General features: G+C 58.5%; 1 protein-coding gene across 4 annotated transcripts in view; it reads left to right on the forward strand.

The window, feature by feature from the left end:
* Positions 1-16,551, forward strand: part of CUEDC1 (CUE domain containing 1) — a 76,037-nt gene extending 59,486 nt beyond the window's left edge. For 2 of the 4 annotated variants that reach the window (XM_036454290.2, XM_036454292.2), the window contains 9 exons: positions 2,143-2,270; positions 7,030-7,156; positions 7,810-8,008; positions 9,050-9,133; positions 10,566-10,637; positions 11,455-11,548; positions 12,312-12,370; positions 13,188-13,258; positions 16,202-16,551. In XM_036454290.2, the coding sequence (XP_036310183.1) occupies positions 2,143-2,270; positions 7,030-7,156; positions 7,810-8,008; positions 9,050-9,133; positions 10,566-10,637; positions 11,455-11,548; positions 12,312-12,370; positions 13,188-13,255 (831 nt within the window). In that variant the 3' untranslated portion in view covers positions 13,256-13,258; positions 16,202-16,551. Of the gene's footprint in view, positions 1-2,142; positions 2,271-7,029; positions 7,157-7,809; positions 8,009-9,049; positions 9,134-10,565; positions 10,638-11,454; positions 11,549-12,311; positions 12,371-13,187; positions 13,259-16,118 lie in introns of all 4 variants that reach the window. The other 2 variants (XM_045587333.1, XM_036454291.2) reach the window with 2 other exon arrangements.
* Positions 16,552-17,903: the final 1,352 nt, after the last annotated feature.

A 17,903-nucleotide genomic window follows, 5' to 3' on the forward strand; every position in this document is an offset into this window, starting at 1 on the left:
CTCCCCGGAGACGGGGGATCAGTCTTTCCGGAGCGTGCCTGGCCCACTGCCTGCCTCCTTGGCGTTTCCTCGTTCTGCTCCAAGAGCCTCTGATAAACGTCTGGTTCTCGCAGCCCCAGGAGGCTGTACCGGGGCACGGGAGAGGCTGAGAAATGGGGGGGGTCCTCCTGGTGCCGTTGTGGGTGCCTGATCTCCCTGAATCTGGGGAGCCAACTCCTACGCCAGTTATGGGAAACCCCAAGTAGCTTCCCTCAGGGAACGATTCCCACTGAGCTCTCCCTTCCTCATCCCTCTCTCACTCAGACCAGCCTCAGGGGGGACAGACCAGACCGGCCACCGAGGGAGGAGCGGCTCAGCCTGGAGCCCTGGCCCTCTGAGCAGGGAGGTGTGGGGAACAGGGGCCGGGGGCCGGGGGCCGGCGGCAGCATGGACTCTGGATGTGCCAGATCCCGGGGCCCCCGCTGCCCCCTGCCAGGTCCCGGGGGCCCGCCCATGCACAGGAATGGAGCTCACAGTGTTCTCTCTCCCTTCTTGTGGAAATTTGGGGTAGCAGCATGAAACGCAGCTACATTCTCCTTTTCTGCAGAAGCATCTGTTTAAATACTTTCCGCCTCAAAGGAAAGAACGTCAGTGCATTCCAGGGCGGGAGGTCTCCTTGGGTCAGGCTGGCTGTGTATGCACAGAGCCTGTGCGTGTGTGTGTGTGTGTGTGTGTGTACGTGTGTACTCATGTGTGCGTGCTCACTCACCACCTGCCCATCTGCCAGGTGTCCCTGTGAGACTGCAGCCCGGCCCGGCCCAGGCTTGCAGAGGCAGGGCAGAGGCAGTTTATCCTATTTCTTTTATATATATATATTTTTAATTGATTTCACAGAGGGAAATAGAAACATCAACGATGAGAGAGAATCATTGATCGGCTGCCTCCTGCTCACCTCCTACTGGGGATCGAGCATGCAACCCAGGCATGTGCCCTGGACCAGAATCAAACCCAGGACCCTTCAGTCCACAGGCCAATGCTCTGAGTCAGTTTAGCAGTGACTTCTGCAAACTCACTTGAGGTTAAGTTGTGGAGCCTGGGGACTCTGGGGCTGACTGACAGGCCCTGAGCCCTTCCCACATTCTTTGTCTCAGAGGAGATGGGACAGAGCTGGGAGGAGAGGACACGGGAGCAGGAGGCGAAGATACAGGCCGGTTGGGGGGTGTGACCTGGGCTCTCCTGGCTGATAGCTGCTCCTGCCCAGACTCCTCTGTGGGCCTGTGAGGAAGGGTCCAGGTCAGGCCATGCAGCAGGAGCCCAGGCTTTTGCTCGCCCCCTGGCCTCTCCTTACCCTTCTCTCTGGCTCCTGCATGAAAACAAGAGTCTAAGAGGGAGAGGCATCTGGGCACACGCCCTACCACTGTCCTCCCTGGGAATCCACCCTGGGGATGCAGGCATCGTGACGGAAGGAGGGACTTTTGCTGCGGAGACCCATGCTCAAGTTGAGGTTCAGTTCTAAAAACACTGGCGTGGCTTTGGCCATGTCACTTAGCCTGGGTCTCAGTTTCCTCATCTATAAAATAGGGTAGCAATCCACATCGATCCTGCCAAGCTGTTTGAGGCTGAGGGGAAATAATGCACGTGGAAGTACTTTGAGAGCGGGTGTAGCTGATGTTAAAGTTGGTTATCAGCCATAGCACACGTCTGGAAGAGTCCATGAAGCGTACGTGTGCGGCTCAGGGACGTCTCACCAGCAGCCGGATCAGGAAACATCCGAGGAACCCGAAAGGCCCCTCGCGCCCCTTTCTGGCCTTCCCCACCCTCCCGGGGGTCACACTGCTCTGACTTCTCTCACGGCGATTTGCTTTGCTTGTTTCTGAACCGCACTTGGGCGGATAATGCCGCTCTGAACATTCTTCTGGGGACATGTGCCTTCTTGTCTGTTGAGTGTGTTGGAATTGTGGGGTCAGGGGCAGCCATGCATGTAGCTTCAGTACATAAAGCCAGACTGGTTTTTGCCAAGTGCCGGTTGTAACAATTTGCATATCCACCAGCAACCCAGAGTTCTCTTACTACACATCCTCGCCCACACCTGATTGTGTGTCAATGTTATTCAAGTTCAAGGAAGAGCTGCTAATATTTCTTCCTTTCTTCCCTCTGATACAGATCTTGGAAAGGACTTTGGAACCTGACAGCTCCGACGAGGAGCCCCCGCCGGTGTACTCCCCGCCGGCTTACCACATGCACATGTTCGACAGGCCTTACCTCCTGGCCCCGCCCACCCCGCCTCCCCGGTGAGAAAGAATCCAGCTTCCGTCCGAGTGCAGGGCGGTGGGGAAGGGACCCGGGGCTGGGACTGAGTACAAACACACTGGGAATCTTGGCTGGACCCCCTCAGCAAGAACAGGCTTGTACTGCAGCTAGGCCCATTTTAGCTATAGATACCAAGAAGAACTTCCGTGAGCAAACGTTCACTGAATTACTGCTCGGGGCTAGGTGCTGTGCCGAACACCGTACGGGACAGTCCCAGCTCAGCCTCTGCTTTCTGAGAGCCCATAGTCAGTGGAGGTGCAGAGCGGGAATGACAAACACGTGGCACATGTGCACTGACATTCCCCCTCTCCCGCCTGTGACAAATCCTCCTGATAGACCACTGTGCTCGTTCCCGCTCGGTGGAGACAGAACCTCAGAATCCTCCTCAGGGCAGTACTCCCAGACGGTCACCAGTATTGATTGATGGGATGACATGTATTTGGCATCCCTGGTCTAGGGATGTTGTGGGGAATTTAAAAAGCAATGGGAGCGAGTAAGTCTCTTTTTCTAGGCTAGTTCAATAGCTGGAGGCAGGGGAGTACCTGCCAGGTCCTTGGAGACTTCTTCCAGGTGAGGGGCTCTGTGGTTTGGAAATTAACCATGAAACTGGCTGTCCGCTGGGTCCCCTGGGTGGCTGAGATGCTTGCTTTTCTGGGCCTCGTGTCGGGAGTGGAGCTTGCTGGAGTCCAGGTGTCTCTTCGTCCTAGAGCTGCTGTTCCTTAGAGTGAGTCAGGCCTGGGGTGGTAAGGGGTGGCGGAAATGATGGGGCAGGGGACGTGACTTGTTCTAGTGGATCTTCTCTTCTGGGCATCTTGGGAGCCTCAGACAGTGGTTGTGGAGAACTGCTATCATACAGGCACGGACAGTAATAACAGCTACCATTTATTGACAAAGCACTGGCGAGCCATCCCATTCAAATCCTCTGACAGCTTCTGAGGTGGGCGCAGCCGGCACCCCCGTTTTACAGATGAGGAGACCGAGCCCAGGAGCGATTTCATAATTTCACCCGAGACTACACAGCTGGGATTGAATCCAGGTCCTTTTGACTCCAAACCCAGGGCTCTGAATTGCTGTGTCCAGTTGCCTCCCCAATGAGAAAATCCTCTGTGATTGAATCTTAGGAAGCCGAGAGAGGCCGAGCAGATTACGGGGGGAGGGTGGGGAGCCGTGTTTGGAGGCAGGGACAGGAGCAAAGCTGGGTTCCTTTTATTCCAAGTGGGAGTAGGAGGCTGCAATGGGGTGGGAGGCAGGGAGTAAGTAGGTAGATTGGGGTGAGACCTTGGCAGGATTTCCAGCCTGGATTGGGGCTAAATGATTTCCCTCTGACTTAAAAAAAATTTATCCCAAGATATTTTTTAAAAATGCTTTAATTTCTATTAGGCAGAGTGGTTCTGCCCATTTTTCAGAAGGGAAAACAGGCCGTAAGAGGCAGGTGTGGATTTCTGGGCCACATCCTCCCGTCCCTGCTCTGGCTGGGTGTTCGGCTGCAGTGGGTGGGGTAGGGCTGGAAGCAGGGGGCAAGGTGACCTTAGCATTAGACCAAAGCTTAGGAGGCCCCGTTCAGACCCTGTGACTTTGAAAAGTCTCTGACCCAGAAATGAAGGCTTTGCTAGGCTGGGGGTGGATACAGAGAAGAGAACTTGAGTTGTAGAATCAGCTAGAGCAGAATGCTCCCCCACACCCCCTCCCTTCAGCTGCCTAACTTCTGATCTTTTAGGTGCCTTTGCTCTGTGGCCCTTGGCTCACTACTTAATGTCTCAGAGCCTTGTTTGCCTCATCTGGGAAATGCTAATCCCTGCCACAGAATTGTTGGAAGGATTGCATGAGAGTTGTGTGTGTGTGGGGGGGAGGGGAGGGCACTCAGCAGAGTGCCAGGCGTGTGTCAAGTCTACTACCATTGGTGGCTCACTGCTCCTCCCACCCCCTGCTGCCTGGCTGCCTCTGAGCTCTAACCCTGAACACTGAGACCAGTGGGGAGGCTTCCCTCAGAGGCCAGTGTCAGAGGGGGCAGTTCCAGCCTCCACACAGGTGCCCCTTTGCTCCAGGATGGCCCTGCTAAGCCCATCTCTCCACCCAGCACCGGTCGAGCCACCTGCAGTATGTAGGTGCTGAACCATGTGTGTGATGCAGCGATGAACACAGCACTACCTTGACAGCTCCCACTGCCCCCTGCATGGAGGTCAGAGTCTGGGGGAGGCATAGATCTGGGGGCAGGGGACAGCAAAGGCTGCCTAGAGGAGCTGATGCCCAAGCTGCAAGCTGGTGAAGCGGAGGACAGGAGGGCATTCCAGGCAAAGGAAAGGGCATGTGTCAAGGCCTGGAGGCAGGCATGAGGGAATCACCGGGGGACCTGCAGGGTGTGTGGAATGGCTGGAGAGGCAGGCAGGTCATGGCTGGGCCTTGTCCTGCAGCCGGGATGTTCACACTGGAGAGTGCGTGCAGTGAGAGTGTGGTTAGTGCTTTAGCATCTCCCTCTGGCTGCTGCTGGAGATCAGATTTGAGTAGGAAGTTGGGGGAGGAATGGCCTGGCACCTTTTCATCACCTCCCGGAACTGGGGTGCCTGTGAGCCTGCAGATGGGGAGGGGTTTGGGAGCGTGTCCTGCTGGGGCACAGACAGGCAGGGGGATCCCAGAGGAAGGAGTGTGCCTGGAAGGCCTGGATCCTGGGTCCAGGCTTTTCCTGAATGACCTGGGTGCCCTGGGAAGAGGGCCTGACCCAACTGGGCCTCAGTGTCCCTGCTTTTACCAAAACCCTGCCTGGAAGGTTTGGCTCTGAAACCCTTCTGGGGTCTGTTCTGTGGGTAACCCGGGAGGTCTGATTGGGAGTGGCGTTCTAATGTTGGGGTCCAGGGGCAGGCTCAGGGCAGGAGAGCCTCCCCATCCTTCTTCCTCCCCCTTCCCCCATCCCCCCAGCCGTCCTTCCCTGTCTTCTGAATAAAAGGCAGGCTGAAACCCAGAGGACCCTCTGCACAGGCCACCTGCTGTTTCCCCTTGAAAGTACAGCCTTGGAAGTTTTTTATTTGCCTCCCAGCTCATTTCTGGCATTCCTTTCCCACCGCAGTGGAGTTGCCTGGGCTCAGGGGCCCCCTGTCTCTCCAGCTACGGGCTGACCTCATCTCCGCGGGTGCCAGGGCCCGGAGGGGGCTGGGCCGGCCCTTCCTCCAGGACCTGGAGCCCAGCAGTGAGGGAATCAGCTAAGGACAAGACTACCCCTCCTCACCACTGCCCCCCCCCGACCCTCCCCCCAGGACTTTCCAGTAAAATGTCTAGAGGAGTCCAGATGGGACTCCAGGGCCCTCCCTCTGCAGCTTTCCTGGGTGGCCACCCATGTCCCAGATAAAGACCCTGAAGCCCCAGGAAGGGAGCTGACCCTGGAGAGGAAGTCTCTGTGCTGAGATTCATTGAAGCTGGTCTTCAAAGCCCTGAGCAACGGGGTGCCTGCTCCCTTGCTTCTTAGGCCCTTAGAAAAACACACACAAAAAAACCCCCCCAAAAAACACGAAGCCTCCAGCAGTGACAGAAGGCAGAGTGATGGAGACACAAAACTGCCTAGGAATCAGCCAGGCTCCTCCGCGGACCATCCCCTCCTCCGGGCAGCGAGGGGGTGAGGAGGCAGGCTGGGGTTTCCTTGGCTCCCGTCTGCCTGCGCCGCTCCCACCGCGCACTTAGCAGCTTGTTATCCCGTCTGCCGCCGCCGCCCCCGCCCCTCCTCCTGGCCCCCGCCAGGCCACCCTCCCAAAATAGAAAGGGAGAGGAAGTTATTTCCACGGGCAGCGGCAGCCCGGCCGGAAAAGCTCCCCTCCAGCGAGGGGGCCGCGGGATTCCTGGAGCTGGAGACCAAATCAAAGCCAGGCCCTGGAGCCAGAGTGGCCCCCGCCGCCCCCGGCTGCCTTCGGCGTGTGTCACTCCCTGATTCAGCCGAACACGTGTCCTGTGGTTGCCACGCTGCAGGCCACCGCGGAGCTGTGGGGAGCGCCTGGCGGGGCCCCAGGCTGCCCTCGGGCCCAGGGTGGCAGGCAGGAGCCTGGGGTGAGGAGAGCACGGCTTTCTGCTGCTTTTCTCCCTCTCCTCCCCTCCTGGCTGCGGGCACAGACCTCCTGCCAGGCTGCCAGGCCCCGAGCCTAGGAAGAGCAGCCCCTGAGCACCCCCTGGTGCCTTTCAGAGCCCCGATCAAGGGTTCAAGGGGCTGTACCGTGTGGGCAGAGAGGCAGCAGATTCTATTCAATAGATGAGAAAGACAGAGGGGAGCAGGTCTCACCCGAGACCACCACGCTGGCTTGTGGCTGTGCCAGAACTGGAGCCGGGATTTGCTCTTCTCTCTAGGGGTCCTGGTGTCCTCATGCTCCCCGCCCCCCTTGAGTAATGACATCCATAAAGGCAGGAGGGGGGCGGGCAGGCTGGGCTGTTGGCCTGTTCAGAGCACACCTGTTACTCAGCAGCCATGAGCTCGAGCTGTGCGGGGTGCAAGGGGTGGGAGCACAAAAGGACACGATCCCTGCTGTCGTTAGAGGATGTTTATAAACGTCTCCGTCTGAATCCACCCCGTCCAGCGCAAGAGCCACGAACAGAGAGCTCTCAGGCTCGGAGGCCTGAGGCCTCTGGCTGCTCCGCTGTGAACGGAAGCAGCGGGGGCCGCGGGAAGCGGGCGTGCCGTTCCGAGCAGGATCCCGGAGTGACGGGCCGGGACGCCCGTGTCCAGGCCTGACCGCCCCCTCCTCACGGTCCCCTCTCGCCCTCCAGCATCGACGTGCTGGACTCCGCACCCGCTTCCGGCCAGAGGCGCTACCGGAACTGGAACCCGCCGCTGCTGGGCAACCTCCCCGATGACTTTCTCCGCATCCTGCCCCAGCAGCTGGACCGCGGGCAGGTACGGAGGGACCCCCGCCCGCCTGCCTGGCCGCCGCTCTGCTCGCCCATTCGCTTTCCGATATGTAAGCCCGGGCAGAGCGATTGCTCTTGTCCTGGGTTTGCAGGGAAAGGATGCTGAAGCGAAAGCCTCATTTCCTGTTCCACCCGGGAAGGTGACAGCCCTGAGGACACTCTGGCTGCCGCCATCAGCCCAGGCTTGAGGGAGGTGGCATGGGATAGCCGATGGCAGGGAGCCAGAGCACCTTCCTGCCCTTCCCTGGGAAAGGGCCAAGGCCGCCTCTCCCCGGAGGTTGGCATGTCCCAAGGGCTCTGAGACCGCAGGTGCGGGGAGAGGTTTGGGTTTGGGGACCGTGTAAAGGCTATTGAACAGTTTGCAGATCACCTTTTAGGACTCTTCAGGGTGTAGAGCCAGGCATGGGGCGGTCCAGGGGAAGACACGTCATTGCTGAGCCCTCGCCGCTTCCTGAGCAGAGGGGTCTGTGGTCTGTGCAGGGGGTCTGGGCCTGTGACTGGGTCCCGAGAGGAGATGCGGGTCCCAGGGTGCGGCTGGCAGGTCCTGGGAGCAGACAGGTGTCCACCCAGATGTGCACGGCTGTCTATGCTCGTGTGCCCTTGTGACTGGGCATTCAGCATACTCGCTCCCCTCCTCAGGGCAACCCCAGGGGCTCCAAGCCCGTGAACAGAGAGGGCGGCCTGCCCCCCGCGGCCGGGCCTGGGACCGGGACCCGGGACCAGGAGAGCCGCTGGAAGCAGTACCTGGAGGATGAGAGGATCGCGCTCTTCCTGCAGAACGAGGAGTTCATGAAGGAGCTGCAGCGCAACAGAGACTTCCTCCTGGCCCTGGAGAGAGGTGGAGCACGGGGGGGGGGGCTGGAGAGAGGTGGAGCACGGGGGTGGGGGCCCTGGAGAGAGGTGGAGCACAGGGGGGGCGGGGGGATGGCCTGGAGAGAGGTGGAGCACGGGGGTGGGGGCGGGGGGGAGTGGGCCCTGGAGAGAGGTGGAGCAGGGGGGGGAGAGGGGGGCTGTGTCCCTTCTCCGTGGTGGAAGAAGTGGCTGACGTTCGCTGGAGCCTTGGGGCTCAGGGAGGCAGGGGGCTGGAGGCCAAGGGCTGAGACACGGCCCACACCCCATGATCCCTGGGGGAGCCCCAGAACCCTGCCAAATGGGAACCAGCATCACTAGCTATCCCTTCTCCCACCCCCATATTCAGAGGAAGAGAGATGTGCCCTCTTACGCCCTCTTCTTCCCCTTACACATCTGCTCTGTGCCGGGCACTGGTCTTGGCATGATGTGTCTGGAGCTCCGGGAAAGGTGACCGGTCTGTGGGTGCCAGAGTCGGAGCCTCCCCGAGTGGAGGATGTCAGAGCAGGGGCTCTTGAGTGTTTGGGTTGTCTTTGGCCCAGGGACCCTGCTGTCCAGCCTGGCTGCCTTTTCCCTTCAGGGAGAGAGTGTGTTTGGGATGGAGCACAGCGAGAGGTCTGTGACAGGTCTGTCTTACAGGTCACAGTGGTGTGTGTGTGTATGTGTGTGTGTGTGTGTGTGTGTGTGATAGCATGTCAAAGGGGAGGAACAAGGTGTGCAGAGGGGAGGGGAGGCTGAGACAGAGGCTGAAGGATGGCCCCAGTTCTGTAGCAAAAGTGCTGGGGGTCTTTGGGCATTTCCTGTTAAACAAAAGGGTTAGACTTTATGATCTTCAGAGTCCTCTGATTCTGACATTCTACCATGCCAGTGCTTGTCAGGGCAAGAGTGTCTATGATAGCACTGGTTCCCTGACAGCCAGCAGACGTGTGTGCGCATATTGTGTGTGTGTGCTTGTGTGCGAGTCTAGGGGTTTGGCCTTGGTCTCAGCCCAGGCGCTAACTTCTCTGTCCTGAATGTGGTCCTTTTCCAGATCGATTGAAATACGAGTCCCAGAAATCCAAGTCCAGCAGCGTGGCTGTGGGAAATGACCTTGGCTTTCCCTCTCCTGCCCCAGGTAACCCTGCCTTCCCGGGAGAGAAGCCCCAGCTGTGCTTTGCATATTTGGAGTTGGGGGAAGGGTGACCAAATGGGCTGGCAGGAGGGTTCTGTCCCCGCAGTGCACTCAGTGTGGAACGAGATGGCCCCTCTGCTTAGCAGCCCTGGGTCCTTATAACCCAGCAGCTGCTGGAGCTCACAGCTGGAGTTGGCTATCATGCGGGCTGAACTCCTCAGAGGTGTCTGGAAACATGGGCAAGAATGGGACATGCCACACCACATAATGTCCATCTGGGGAGGAGGGACAGGAAGAACTCAAGAGACTTCCAAGCCTCGGTCTCTGCCCAAGGGGAGCTTTTGGAGATACATCTAAGAAATGGGTAGAGCTACCAGCAAAGCTAAGGACACGCCGTTGGTTATAGCAAATACAGTGGGAGGAAAAGGGCAGGAGCAGTCTGGGAAGACTCATTCATTCATTCATTTCATTCATTTCATTCATTTCATTCATTTCATTCATTTCATTCGTTTGTTCATTCATTCATTCATTCATTCATCTGGTAGTTGGGGAATATCTACTAGGCCTGTGGTCGGCAAACTGCAGCTCTTGAGCCACATGTGACTCTTTGGCCCCTTGAGTGTGGTTCTTCCACAAAATACCATGTGCGGGTGCGCACATACAATGTGGTTGAAACTTCGTGGCCCATGCATAGTCGGTTTTCGGCTCTCAAAAGAAATTTCAATCATTGTACTGTTGATATTTGGCTCTGTTGACTATGAGTTTGCTGACCACTCACTGTACTAGGCGCCAGATCCTGCCGTAGTATTGGGGGAAGGGGATTTTGAGCTTCATGTGTAAGATGGTGAGAAGCAGGAATTGCGTCAAGGGCGGGCCAGATGCCTCCCGGAACCCTCAGTGGCTGAGGAGGGCCAGGGGCGGACAGTAGCCTATTGGGATGCACAAACGAGGTCGAGCTGGGAACATGGGACCGAGAGACCCAGAGATCCCTGTTCCACACTCAATACCTGGGCTTTGCCTGCATATGTGCCTGGTGGCCCTTTGCCAACCAGAGAGCCCTCCACACACACACACAGGCTGCCCACCTCAGAGACAGAATCCACGGACCTTACAGGGTGCAGTGGAATGGGGGCGGGGAGCAGGGGGCGGGGAGCGCAGCTGATCCTGGCTCCCAGGAGAAAATCCTGTGGGACTGATTCACAAGCAACAGGCTGGAGCTCAGGCCCCGCCAGATGTGCATCTGCGGGTTTCCACAGCAGCCTCTGCCCTTGATCCCAAGTTAACTATCGACACCGGAGCCTCTGAGATGGATCAGAAGGACTCACGGGGGACTTAGCGAACAATGTGACTTGGATTAGCAGAGCTGCAGGGCGGAGGGCAGGGGCTGTCCCTCCTCTCTCTCACTGGCCCTCGGCGGTGTCTCCCTCACTTCCAGGAACCAATGATGCCAACCACGCTGTGTCTGAAGATGCCTTATTCAGGGACAAGTTGAAGCACATGGGCAAATGTGAGTCCAGCCCACATCCCCCTCTCAGATCTCCTCAGATCGGCCCCGGGCGGGGGGGGGGGTGCGGGGGGGAGCCACCGGCATTTTTAATGCAGCGGACTCTGGGTGAACCCAAGTGACATTTTAATCGCAGGCTGGCTGCCTCAGCCTTCTTGCCTCATTTCCCCCTGCAGCTGAGTCTGGAGACAAATTAAGTTTTAAATCCTCTTGAGCTGTCTGTCTGCAGAAAAATAATGTGCGGCACCCTCTCCCCCCAAGTTTTACTATGCGCTGTGGCTTGAGGGAGCTTAACTGGGCCTGAGTGGGGAGGTCTCTGCTAAGCCCACTTCCTGCAGGCGAGAGGCCTGTGGGTCCGTGACCTCTTGCCACAAAGTCCTGCCAGCCAGGGCTCACCTGCCCCTGCCCCGCCCGGCCCCGCCCCTCCCACTGCACACAGCCGTGCTTGCACCAGGCTGCCGTCCTCTCAAGCTCCATTTCAAGGAAAATCTGGGATTAGTCACGGAAATCCCAGAACCAGCTCTGGAAATGGCGAGGGGATGGGAGGAGGCGGCGGGAAAGAAAGCCAAGAGGCATTGCCGTTGGTCAAGCTGAGAAGGAATACCTAGATCTTGGGCTGCCAGCTGTCCCTGGTCCAGCTCCCTGGAGCCCGTGCTGCCCCTGCAGGCCACCCCAGGACAGCAGCCTCGCTCCCCTGGGGCACCAGCCTGGCGTCACCTCCCCAGCTCCCTGACCATCCTGCGTGCATTGGCCCCGAGCCCTGGTGGGTAGCTCCCTGGTGCTCCGCTGCTGGCTCACAGGTCTGTCTCTCTGCCTGCAGCCACCCGGAGGAAGCTGTTTGAACTGGCCAGGGCCTTCTCGGAGAAGACCAAGATGCGGAAGTCAAAGAGGAAACACTTGTTGAAGCATCAGTCATATCCTTTCTGGCCTGGCCCTGGGGAGGGGGACGGGAGAAAGTGGTGGGTCCTAAGGGCACCGAGATCCTGGGCTGGGTTCCCCGAGGTTGCACATTCCCCCAGCCCTAGGCCCGGGTTCTGCGGCCCTCCCTTCACCCCTCACCCCTCTCCCTGCTGCCAGCCTGCTGCCCCTTCTCTCTGTGCCCACCTCCACCACCATGACCAGGCCTGGGGAGAGGGCCAGCATCCCCCTCCCTCTCTTCCTCCTGGAGGCTCAGGATTGTCCTGCAGTGTTTGTGCTCTTTGCCTGGAGTAAACAACATGATTGTTTTACCGAAACCAGCAAGCCTTTCCCTAGTTTCTCCAGTTGAACGGATCCTCAGATCTCTCCGCCTCATTTCCAGGCCTTCTCTCTTTTACTTCCTTGAGAAAAGATGAGGATTTCCACATCTTTACCCAGGCTCCCATCCCTGATTGTCAAAAGGGGCCCCAGGGTATTAGAAGCTGAGCAGCCAAAGGGGAACGGGGAGCGGATCGCTTCCCTGTTACCGGATGGGAGGCCGGGGAGGGTCAGGGCCAGGCTGCCCAGCTGAAAGGAACAGAGTCTGGGGGAGACCTTGTGTGTGTGTGTGTGTCGGGGGGGGGGGTTGTTGGGGGATAAGGCTGGTGTGGTGGGAGCTTCCTGAGCTTGGAGCAGGGGGTAGAGGATAAGGGCAGGGAGTTGGAGTCCTAGGGCAGTACCCACCCATCTCTGGGACAGTTTTCCTGAATGGCCGGGCAGGCTGGGGGCTGCTGCGTCCACAGCCAACCTCCTGGACGACGTGGAGGGCCACACCTGTGGTGAGGCACGAGGGCGGGGTGGCTGGATCTCTAAGTTGCCTGTAGTCAGTGGCCCTCTTCTTGGGTGTTTCGTGGGTGACACCTCAAGGATTTTGGGGGGACAGGTGACCCAAAAGATGAGGCTTTCCACATCTTTACCCAGGCTCCCATCCCTGATTGTCAAAAGGGGCCCCAGGGTATTAGAAGCTGAGCAGCCAAAGGGGAACGGGGAGCGGATCGCTTCCCTGTTACCGGATGGGAGGCCGGGGAGGGTCAGGGCCAGGCTCCCCCTTGGACCATGTTGCCTCTCCCTTCCTTCCACCCCCGAAGGGGAGCTCCGGCCACACCCCGCCTAGATCTCTGCCGGGAGACGGAGAGCCAGGGCTGGCTGCCAGGCAATGGTCTCTGGAGTGTGGCGGGCAGACAGGCTTCAACTTGAGAACCAAGCTCCAGGCAGGCTCAGTCTGTGGGCCCAAGGCCTTGAGCATTCTTCCGGTCCCTCTCAGAGGCCATGTGGACAGCAGCCACTGCCTCAGAGCCCACTGAGCCTCTGAGAGAGGGGCCTCCGGCGGCCGGGAGACATCCAGAAACAAGGCCTCGAGGGGCCCTGGGGGCCATCCGGAGAGTCCCCACTTTATAGGCGAGGAAACAGAGGGAAAGTCTTGTCTGGGGCCGTGGAGCTCAGTGATGGAGCCAGGCCGGCAGACAGGTGTCCTAATCTGTACTGAGCCCTGCAACCTTCTCACCTGACACCCCCCCACCCCCCGCGCCCCCAGGGGTCAGCGTGTGTCCCTGCCAGCAAGCGGGTGCTCTTGCTCAGCTCCCCTCTGCTTTTCAGACGAAGACTTCCGGGGCCGGCGGCAGGAGGTGCCCAAGGTGGAGGAGGCCCTACGGGAAGGACAGTAAGAGGTAAGGCCCGGAGCCACAGCCGTCTTCCCTCCTCATTGGCCTCATGGTGGCAGGGGACACGAGCTTCTGTTGGAAACTAGACTTTTGCATTTCTTTTACTTGGTTATTTAGTTGATGAAGGATAACCATTCCTGCCAATGCCAGATGCTGCAGACAGGAAAAAAAATAATCAGCTCTAGTCTCAAATAATTTATGGCAATGAGTGAGAAACAGTCCAGGACACACACACACACAGCACCCTGAGAGGACCAGGTAGAAAAGACAGGGATGGCCCCACCCTGGCCGCGCGCGCGCGCGCACACACACACACACACACACACACATACACCCCTCTCCCAGTGGCTGCTGGGTGGGGGTGGGGTTAGGGGTGAGGTGGGTAGTGTTTGCCACAAGCAGATGAGGAAACGGCCCCTCTCAGGTCAGCTCTGATGCTGGCAGGAGCCTTGGCCCCAGGCTGCTGTCCCTCCTCTCTCCCTGAGCGTCCCTTGGGGAGAAAATGGGGAATGTCACTTCCTCCAGGCCTCAGCAGCATCTGCCCCTCTCCCAGCCCCTCCCCCAGCTGCTGTCCTGTGCCCCTGCTTCTTGAGCTGACGGTCTGGCAGGTGTGGCTGTTTCAGATGATGCAGGAATACGTGCTGCCCTCAGGGTAGTTGTGGAGGCGGTGAGGCAAACCAGCATGCAGAGGACACAGCCAGGAACAGCTCCCAGGGCCTGTCCCTGCAGCCGGGGTGCCTGGCCTCCACATCACCTCTGTGACTCCCCACCAGGCACTTCCCGACCGTCTGTCCCCTCAGGCTCTCCTCACCCACGTGGCTGCACCCACACGTCTCACTGCTCCAAAAGGCTCCCATAAAGTCCCGGGAGAGGCCCCCACGCCCCTCAGTGCTGCCGTCTCCTTCCCATGGGTCCCCAGGGAAAACACGGACAGTCCAAAGCCACTCCCGCACAGGCCTTGCCCATCATTTCTCTCCCGAGTCTTCCAGCATTTCCCTTTCCAGCTCCTTCCTCAAGTCTGCACTCTCCTCTTCCCCATCTTTTTTTTTTTTTAAATATATTTTATTAATTTTTCACAGAGAGGAAGAGAGAGAGATAGAGAGTTAGAAACATCGATGAAAGAGGATCATCGATCAGCTGCCTCTTGCACACCCCCTACTGGGGATGTGCCCCCAACCAATGTACATGCCCTTGACCGGAATTGAACCCGGGACCCCCCAGTCCGCAGGCCAACGCTCTATCCACTGAGCCAAACCAGTTTTGGCTCCCATTCCCCATCTTAAACATCACCCAGCTTGTAAAAAAGGGGCCTCCTCCTTCATCCACGGCCGGCTGGCAGGCCCTCCCCTCCCCAGACTGACACAGGCCTTCTCCTGTGCTATGTCCTCCGGTGTGCTCTTCTGCACACTCTGCCCATTATCTTTCTTGAAACTTCTCTCCCTTGGTTCCCATTCTCAAGGTCCCTTTCTGTCTCTCCTCCTCCTACTCCCTCAGTCCTACCTCTCCTGGTAGCTCCATCCTTACCCCTCTTTGAAATCTTCTCACTCCTGCCCTGGCCAGTGTTGCTCAGTAGTTAGAGCATTGACCTCACACACCAAAGGGTTCTGGATTTGATTCCCCATCAAGGGCACATACCTGGGTTGTGGGTTCGATTCCTGGCCCTGGTTGGAATGCGAGCAGAAGACAACCAATTGTGTCTCTCATATCCATGTTTCTCTCTCCCTCCCTCCCTCCTTTATACTCTCTCTAAAAGTCAATGGAAAAAATATACTCTGGTGAGGGTTAATGGGAGGGAGGGAGGGAGGGAGGGAGGGAGGGAGGGAGGGAGAGAGAGAGAGAGAGAGAGAGAGAGAGAGAGAGAGAGAGAGAGAGAGAGAGAGAAAGCTTTTCACTCACCATGGCCTGGCCACCACCCTCTGTTACAGTATCAGTAATACTTTTGTGCATTTGGCTCCAAAATCTGAATCTCCATCTCAGTTCCATAACCCCAGCTATGCCCCCGGTTATCTCTCTGGCTCTAGATGTCAACTCGCTGAAGGCCCATCTCTCCCCCTGACTTCCCCACGTCATTTCTCTTACCTTTTCCTTCTCATCACCCGGTTAACAGCCACTTGTCTCTTCCCCACCCCTACTCTGTTCACTCCATCACCAGAACATGTTCCTTCCATTTACCCTTGCTCGTCTGAGCACTAAAGGTTTGTGAACTCCTCAGGCTGGTGCGCGGGGCCTACTGAATTTTTTTTTTTTTTTTTAAAATATATATTTTATTGATTTTTTTTACAGAGAGGAAGGGAGAGGGATAGAGAGTTAGAAACATCGATTAGCTGCCTCCTGCACACCCCCCACTGGGGATGTGCCCGCAACCAAGGTACATGCTCTTGACCAGAATCGAACCTGGGACCTTTCAGTCCGCAGGTAGATGCTTTATCCTACTGAATTCTGACCCCCATTTACTTTGCTGCTGCTACAGAGGCTTCTAGCCTGGCTCATCTGAGCTACCACTGTGTCACAGAGGGCTGGGCACCTCCCCTCCTCTCAGCCCTCCCATTCAGCGGCTTCCACTGGAATTCTAGTCCCACACTCCATCTCTAGCTGCCAGAGTCCCTGGTGTTCTGCAAGTTGTACCATTTCTAGGAGCGTGTGTGTGTGTGTGCGTGTATGTGTGTGTTTGCGTGTATGTGTGTTTGTGTGTATGTATATGTGTGTGTTTGTGTGTATATATATATGTATGTGTGTATATGTGTTTGTGTGTATGTGTGTATATGTGTGTATGTGTGTGTTTGTGTGTGTGTGTGTGTGTCCAGGCAGGGTTCCAAGGCTGACACAGTCCTCAGAGGAAGGAGACGACGGTTTGTGTCTTTGGTAGCTTCTGCCCAAAACCATCTCTCCAGGAGCCAGTGGTGAAGGACCCCGGGTGGAAAAGCCTTCTCCCATCCTTCTCCTTCCCAGATGACAGCAGTTCCTCCTCGCTGGAGATGACCTGACCCGGTGGAGGCAGCCGGAGAGCAATCCCGGCCCCCAGTTGGAGAGCCTCGCTGCAGCCGGACAGATGGACAGATGGACAGATGGTGCTTGAGTACCAAGGCCCAGCGATTCTCCAGCCACAGTCCAGCCGAGCCACTGCCACTTTCAATGGGACTTAGAACTTCGGAGTTGCATGCTGTGATTGGAGGAAGGACCTGGAAGAGGGGGAGGGGGGAGGGCGGAGGGCGGTGATTGGCCAACCAGGGCCCCTTTTGTAGCCTGGCTGTTCTATGGGCAATGAGTGGAAATGCAGGATCCAACCCCCTTCTTAAAAACAAAAAACAAAAAACGAAACAAAAACACGCAGAAACGGGCAAAGGCTGGAGTGCCACAAAGGGCAGGATGACCTTACCAGAGGCTCCTGGGCCTGATGGTGGAGCCCCTGCTTCCCAGCCTTTCCCATCACCCCTGCTGGGCCACAGACACTGCCTGACCCCCGACCCTATCCCCTGCTCCCTCTGAATACCCTTTGTTCCCAGTCTTCTCTGGCACAGAGCGCGGGGAGGGAGAGCCCTGGGCAGTCACAGGGCCCCCCTCTGAGGGGCGATGGGCCAGGAAAGAGAGGCATCTGCCGACTACCCCGCCTGGGCCCCTCCGGCTGCCCCCGTTAGGGGCTGGCTCGACCCCCAGCAGGGATGGGGAGGGTGGCCGCCCCGGAGCTGGAGGACTCTGGTCCGGCAGGAGGAGTGTGGGGCCAGCGGAAGGGGCTGTCAGCCCCGGTGGGAGCGCTGGGCCAGAAGGGCTTGCTGGGTGCCCCTGCCTTGCCAAGAGCCCAAGATCCAGGTGAATGACCCCAGGAGGAAGGGAAACTCGGGTTCTGCGAACCTTACCCGGCTCAACCACTGCCAGAGGGAGGGTGTCCGGCCCCAGGGTCGGGAGGAGACCGTGCTGACCTCTCCGGGGAGATGGATCCCGGGCAGCCCGAGGTTTGAGTCACCTCCTCTCCCCACCCCACCCCACCCCGGGGTGTGGAAGCAGCCCAGCCGCGCGGGGGCTGGGGGTGCCAGCCAAGCTTTTGTGGGCCAGGTGGCCTCCAGTCACCCCGAGAGGAGGAGGGCGCGGTGGGTGCTCAGGAAGTGCGGGGGTGGGGGAGGGCAACCCCTCCGGCCAGACAGGGCCCCCCCCTGACCCCGAAGCCCGAGCTCCTGTCGGATTTGACCCCAGGGGCCAAGGAGCGCCCCTGGCGGGGCTCCTGGCTGCGCTCCGGGCCGCCCCCCCTGCGCGCCGCGGGGGAGCGCCCGCCCCTCATCTGTGTGTGGCTTTATTCGTGTTTTGGTTTTTCTTTTCTTTTTTCCTACGTGTGGGTTTTCTCGTGGGGCTGTTTCTTAGGGATTCCTGTAATAAAGACTCGGTGTTCTCTTGGTGCTCCGATGTGGCCGGCGGGCGGGGTGGGCTGAGCTGAGCCCTCTTCCCCGCCTCGCGCAGTTTGGCGGGGGGCGCCCAGGCCCCCGGGGCCCCCAGGGAGCCCCCCAATAAGCGTCTGTGGGGCCGGGAGGCTGAGAGCTCTGCACCGCCCTCACCAGGTGCCTCCTCGCCGCCCATGGAGCTGGCTTTGCTCAGAGCGGCCGTTCCCCGGGGAAAGCAGGCCGCTCGCTGCGAGGCCAAGGGACCCGGCAGGGAGGCCCGA

Source organism: Pipistrellus kuhlii, unplaced genomic scaffold (assembly GCF_014108245.1).
Source record: "Pipistrellus kuhlii isolate mPipKuh1 unplaced genomic scaffold, mPipKuh1.p scaffold_m20_p_28, whole genome shotgun sequence".
NCBI classification, from domain to species: domain Eukaryota; kingdom Metazoa; phylum Chordata; class Mammalia; order Chiroptera; family Vespertilionidae; genus Pipistrellus; species Pipistrellus kuhlii.